This window comes from Phaethon lepturus, unplaced genomic scaffold, assembly GCF_000687285.1.
Source record: "Phaethon lepturus isolate BGI_N335 unplaced genomic scaffold, ASM68728v1 scaffold5563, whole genome shotgun sequence".
In the NCBI taxonomy this organism is placed as follows: domain Eukaryota; kingdom Metazoa; phylum Chordata; class Aves; order Phaethontiformes; family Phaethontidae; genus Phaethon; species Phaethon lepturus.
Window position 1 is genome coordinate 3,801 of NW_010528235.1, and position 6,916 is coordinate 10,716.

A 6,916-nucleotide genomic window follows, 5' to 3' on the forward strand; every position below is an offset into this window, starting at 1 on the left:
GTTGTACTAAAAAAAACAAACAAGGAAGAAGGATATTCAACTTTTATTAATTTCTTGTTACTCACTTTCTAAACAAAAACTGATCAACATTGTCAATACCAGAGCAATTTGCTATTACTGGGTTACAAAAAAGCTCTGGCTGCTGAGTTCTGAGGAGGAAGCAGTCCTGGACTGCCTATGTTATGTTGAATTAAGCATAATGACTGAGAGCACTAGAATCCTCCTTGACTAGGGAACAACAGGATTTATGGATGCATGTTCAACAGTGCAACTACAGCTTCCCCATGCCAGACAAGTGGACCGTATGTTTCAAAGACTGCGTTTTGTTAGGCGAGACGTCTAGTATCAGATGTAAGAGCTACAATACCAGATATATCACACAGAAAATACTAAATGTTACACAACTTTCTTGTCTCTAAAATAACGAAAGGGATATAGTTCATTATCAAAAAGAACTGCGTTCCTCATACAAAGTATTTTTTTTTTATTTCTGGTATGTTTGGGGGGAATAAAACCACAAAGGATGCAGTCCTTCAGTAGTGAGTATAATCTAGACTAAAAATTGAGAATTTTAAAACATGTGAAAAGCAGCATTTTCTAATACTATGAAAAAACACAGAATCATCTTGCAGTCATAAAAATCAAAGCAACTGCCTGCATTACACATTACTGTTGCTCATCATTTTGTCCGGGTGCGGGACAACTGACTTCATACTTCTTCTTCAAGCCTTTCAAATATATACGCAAACTGTCTGGATCCAATCGAGAATTCCTGGCTGTCTGAACCAACCTCATTGCTAAATGGTATACAGCTCTCTGTTTCATTATCTCAGGAGTGCTTTTCTGCCTGTGCTGTTCTTAAAAACATACACATGCATGAAAATATGAAATTAATTCTATTCCATTATTAAAATACTAATATTAGCTATTTTCCAGCCTATTTCTCATCTCCTGATTCTTGGTTTGTACACCAGCCTTACGTCCAATTCTCCTTCACCCTAAGGACTGCTTTGTGTTGTCACCTAACAGTGACCTTCAGTATTATCTTTTATAACTCGTTCCAGAAATACAAATTTTAATTAAATCTGTTTTCATAAAACCATAGGCAGTTCTTATCCTATATCCTTCCAGAAACTGAAAATATATTTGAGTTTTATAAAAACTGTGAATTACAGTATTATTATTTCCTACTACATACCAAAATTTGTTTTGCAATATGATTTGTGATTTCCTTTGCATCCAAAATTATGGATGATGGTAGGGAGGAAACTTCTGCAGCTTTTAATCCTAAACATATAAAACACAAATCAGGATTTTTGATGTAATTTTTTTTCCTACCTTCCACACTATGTCTGCCAGAATTAACTCAGCCTATTTTTTAAAGGGTGAAGTTTTAATTTTTATTAAAAAATTTTGATATACATTTTCTCTTTGGGTTCCCCCCCTCTTTTTTTAAAATAAATAATATCATTTTGAGAGTTAAAAATTAAAATGTCTACTTTCTTGTAATGCTACCTCTAAGATACACTCCCACATGGAGTTACTGCTAGTAATACTGTAACTGAGCAGAATGAGACACATAAGGGGTTATAGGAAAAAAGTGGCACAGTGGTGTTCAGAGTTTTCTCTGTTTATTTTTTTAATTTGGCAGGCCAGAAAACACTGAGGTTGTGATAAATGCACTCTCCATTAAATCCAGACATCCAGTGGATATGGATGTCATGTTCCAACTTCTACTCTGTTGCCAGTAACCAAACTGCCAGATACTCAGGGTAAGAAAGAGATGTAAAATATTTTTTGCTGCCCTAAGGTGATTTTTTTTTTTTTTTTACTCTTTCCTTTGCCTGTGGCCCTGGCTGTTCTCAGGAAATTCTGTACTTCATTGTGTGCTTTCATACTGTAGGGTTAAGAATGAAAAAGGGTCAAGAAGAGCCCTTGCACTCTTTCTTGGAATGTAACTTTGCTCAAGTAAGGTAAAGCCAAGACAGCAACACTGAGTTAGTGAAGCTCTCCTGTTCTCTGAGCATACTCTCTAAAAATACAATTTTTCTGAGTTAGTGGTGTTGTAGCATCTGAAATGGAGCTTGTGCTGCCAAAGGTAAAGAAACTTACTCTGAAATTCTGAGAAAAGAAACATTTTAAGTCCAGTTAATTGAAGCTTGACTGGAATAATATGTAGTCTTCAGTTACCACTAGCTTGCAAAAGTCACATGTAGTTAATTTCCTACTGATTAAATGTCACCTAAATCAAGGATCTAGCTTCAGAATCTAGTATTTGGAAGTATACAGATTTCTGTAAGTCTTTAAAACATGTAGTTATGCCTCACTGTCACTCACTCATTTTTTTATTGACCCATAATCTGTCAATCTGTACAGTCTTCAGTACAATTTATTCTAAAGTTAAAAGAGAAGTAAACCCACCTTCCAGAGAACAGTGATGCTTTAGTGGAACCTCTCAAAGTAGCCTTAGGCTAATACACAGTAAAATTCCTGTCCTTTTTTTAAAGAAACATGATTCCTTTCTGCTAATCAAAAAGGGCCAAGCTGCTATTTAACTGATATATTATTACTTATGGCAGACACAGAAGAGTTTTACGTAATACGAACCTCAGCAATCACAGCTTTAAGTTTCCTTTACACAGCTTTAAGTTACTTTTTTTTACTATGAAATTTCATGTAAGTTCTTCAGACTACCCCAAACTACTATCTCACTACATGATTACTTAAAACACATAAGTATTTGGAACATATTACAGATCTGCAGTTGTTACTCTATGAGAGAGATACAAACTCAGCAGAAATCTGTCAGGAGAAAAATGTTGTTAGATGCCTAATAACTGAAACAGTATCTTGTATAATCTTTACCAAGTTGAAGTCATAGTGGAATCCATTACCATAGTTCTTTTCCTCTGTATATCCTTTAGAGAGTGTGTAAGTGTAAGCAATTTTCTCCTTATTTCCAGCACTGCTTCTCACATGTTGCACTTCAAAATGGTAATTTTCCACATTGGGATATAAAGCGTCTATATGACACAGTTCCAGGAAGTGCGTAGCAAACAACGTAAACGCCTAAATCAGGAAACAAGAAAGAAAGTTTATTTTGGAAATGATTCTGGAATAAATTGCAGTACGTAAGAAAAATTAAGTCATCTCACAGATGTCCAGGCTTTCCTCCAAAATCTTGAAAAGTTGTCTTTAAATTACTAAAGCAAATTAAAATCTTTAAGTGATGAGTTCTACCATTGGCAAGGGTATCTCTTCCAACTGGGGATTCTCCCACTCCCTTCTCAACAGAAGGAAGACAGTACCAGAAGCAACAGGAAATTCATGATGCTTACAAAATTTGACTAGGGTTAATCTGAATGATTGTCAAATGGTTGCCTTAATACTCTTAAGGAATGAATTGCCAAAAGTACAAGCTACAGAAAACACCTGAGCTTTTCAAACCAAACCACGAAAGTACTCCAGATAAACTCTGCTGAGAAACTGAACACCTACACACTTCAAAAAGCTGACAACAACCTGAAGTTGATCACATAACTAGTAATAGAGGTGAAACTTTCAACCCATCCAAAACTATTTTCCACATTTCTAAACAGACTGTAACCTCTGCAACCAGTATGTAAGTTGTTTCCACTGTACTTTGGAAAGAGAAGAGGTTCACCTTTAGCGTTCAAGTATACAAAGCTGTACTACGCAGAACTAAAGAGACTGGGTTATTCTCTTTCTAGATAGCCAAGCAAGCTTGTGAGCAAGCTGGAAAGAGATGGTGACCAGAGAGATGCTTTTGGCTGGGATAGAGTTAAGTTTCTTCATAGTAGCTTGTATGGTGCTATGTTTTGGATTTGTGACCAAAGCAGTGTTGATAACACACTCCTGTATTAGCTGCTGCTGAGCAGTGCTTGCACAGCGCCAAGGCCTTTTCTGCTTCTCGCACTGGCCCATCTGCGAGCAGGGTGGGGGTGCACAAGACGATGGGAGGGGACACAGCCGGGACAGCTGACCCAGGCTGGCCAAAGGGATGTCCCACACCACGTGATGCAGCAATAAAAGCTGCGGAGAAGGAGAAGAAAGGAGGGACATCCCATGTGACAGAGCCCTGCTTTCCTGGAAATGACTGAACACCTGCCTGCCGATGGGAAGTAGTGAACAAATTCCTTATTTTGCTTTGTTTGCTCAGGCAGCTTTGCTTTACCTATTACTGTCTTTATCTCAAGCTAAAGATAAATTGTCTATATTACAAATTTTTGCACTTTTACCCTTCTGATTCTCTTTCCCATCCCACTGTGAGGAAGCGAGCAAGCGGCTGGGTGGTGTTCAGCTGCCCGCTGGGGTTAAATCACAACCACCAGTGAAGAGATGCGCAGTTTATGTCAGCATTTCTTCCCTACCACCGTTAATTCTTACTATTCATCAGTTATGAAAAACACCATATTTAGGCAAGAAATCTCTACAAAACTGAGGTTAAACTATGAGAAAATACTATATTTACTTTCAGTATGACAAAATAATTATAAGGTTTAATTTTTTTTCAAAACAATTACCTTTAAATTCAACAGATATTCACAGGCAGCATAACAAATGCCAATACCTTCTTCAGCACTGGTACCTCTGCCAAGTTCGTCAATTATGATGAGCGATTTGTCATTAGCATTTTGTATGATGTATGTTATCTAGGAAAACATTTAATGTGTTATCATTCCTATAAATGCATTTTTTAAAAACTGTAATAGGAATACTGCTGCTAATAGGAATACTTTGTGTTATTCAGATGAAACTTAATGCAGAATTTTTTTTATCTTGTCAGAGCCACAAATTTTACCTTTTCACAGCTGCCAAACTGCTGTCAATTCTAATCACGCAAAGACTCATAGGACAGCACTCTTTCTCTGTTCCATTGAACCTATCACTTTCCCTCAAAAATCATAGTGGTTTAGGAAAAGGAATTGAGATGGCTTAGGCTCCTACAAATAATCATTTAAGGTCTAAGAAATAACAAAATGTTGAAATTACTGTCCAAGAGAGCACCGATTTTTACTCATATTGGGATATCTTTTTATTTAAGATATGCCTGGTTTTCTGTGGTTTATCATCAAGGTAACAGATGAAAGTTGAATTTTTGATTACTTTTCAAAGTACACTCTTTTAGTGGAAATATACTAGTACAGTTTCTATTAGCTTAACGGTAAAAATGGGCCTTGGACCCTGGACTAGCTATGTTTAATACCTCTTTCATTTCCTTCATGAATGTTGATGCATTTGTTTCTATATCATCATCCATACCTATCCTGGTAAAAATTTGCTCTGCAATTCGAAAAGAACAATACTCTGCTGGGACATAAGAACCTACAAAACAAGTAAAATATGAGTTTTCTCATATCAGTGTGACAAATGCCAATTTGTCTGAGTATGTCAGTAGGGACAAAAAAAGACCAGTTTTACACTTGTTCTTTATGCACTGTACAGAATGCATCTTATTCTATAAAGTTTCTTAAGACTATGTTCTACCATTACTTTATAAGAAAAAATTATTATATAGATACCATAATTAAATAAGCTGATCAGTAAAACCTTAAGAAATCATATGCCTGAAGCTGTGTGTCAGTCTAAAGGGATGCAAAAGTGAGAATAAACACTAGGATTAATTTACATTTCTGTAGCCATTGAGTTACGAATCCCAAAAAATCTTAAGTTTCCCAAAATCAAGATTATATTGCCTTTGAGTCTTATTATTTTTATTGACTAGAAAAGAGCAGGAAACCTGCCAAAAGACTTTACAGTCTCCTTTATTCATATTAAACTCAGGGTTTTTTCAGAGCAATTCCTGAAGAACTTGCAGTTGTTGGGGATTGGACCCACAAACACATGGTGGACAAATTTTATTGTCCACTGCTAAGCAGTTTCATTCTAGTAGAGTTAGGGTCAGCCTATTAAGGTCTTTCTCCCGTGCTACCAGCCTTACCTTTATCTTTAAGGTAAAAATCATGAGGAATTCCTAAGTATAGGGATGAGTCTCAGTTAAGACTTTACAAATATTTGTTTTACTTTTATAATTTCAGTGATAGAACCTTGCAGTATTTATTACTACTTTTATTTGAAGTAGTTGATTATTTATCTATTAATTCTACTTGGCTGCAGGCATGTTTTTCTACCTCACTGAGGTATGCTCAAGTTCATCTATTTCTTTAGGGTGACTAACACATATGTAGCCCAATAGGCATACTTCAAGGACACTGGCTATGAATCTAGCATAAGGTGATAGATTGGGTTAAGGTGCTCCAAAGAATTAAAACATACAACTGTAGTTCTCTCACAGACAGACTGGCGAGGCTTCCAGAGGCACAGATGGGGCCCCATAAATTTCCAATGGCAGACCCAAAACCTTTCAGTGGCCTCTGTCAGCAGCACAAGAGCTGGTAGGAGCAAATGGACTAAAAATTACCTGTTAGTATTTAGACAGAATCTTATTCTAGAAGCCAAATCATTCAACGCGGTAAATATTTTTAACTAGTAAACAATAAATGTGCTGCAGAAGATTACTAATACAGTACACTCTTACTCACCAATCTGTGCCATAATTTGAGAGAGCGCAATCTGTTTCAGGTATGTTGATTTTCCACTCATATTTGGTCCTGTAATAATGACAAAATTGTTACCCTCTGTCAGATACGTGTTGTTAGACACAGGTTTTTCCATAGCTATCTTTTCGAGAATGGGATGCCATCCCTGCTTGATCGCTAAAGTATCCGTAAATTCTGGACGAACTAAATGAGAAAAAGGGTATAAAACATTGCGGAGTTAGTATGGAAACCTTGATGTTATTAAAGTAGTGCATTTTTAAAGAAAAGTAATTTTTGCAGAGTGAAAGTCAAACTCTGTGGTCCTGATTCCCACCCTCTTTACCTCTCCAAATTGT

General features: G+C 36.4%; 1 protein-coding gene across 1 annotated transcript in view; it reads right to left on the reverse strand.

Moving 5' to 3' along the window:
- Positions 1 to 670: 670 nt before the first annotated feature.
- MSH4 (mutS homolog 4) overlaps positions 671 to 6,916 on the reverse strand; it is a gene marked incomplete at its 3' end in the record, with an annotated part of 34,681 nt that continues 28,435 nt past the window's right edge. The window contains exons 15-20 of the mRNA XM_010283595.1: positions 6,564 to 6,764; positions 5,228 to 5,346; positions 4,545 to 4,673; positions 2,895 to 3,069; positions 1,199 to 1,287; positions 671 to 852 (exon numbers count right to left, since the gene is read on the reverse strand). Of these exons, the coding sequence (XP_010281897.1) occupies positions 671 to 852; positions 1,199 to 1,287; positions 2,895 to 3,069; positions 4,545 to 4,673; positions 5,228 to 5,346; positions 6,564 to 6,764 (895 nt within the window). The remainder of the gene's footprint in view (positions 853 to 1,198; positions 1,288 to 2,894; positions 3,070 to 4,544; positions 4,674 to 5,227; positions 5,347 to 6,563; positions 6,765 to 6,916) is intronic.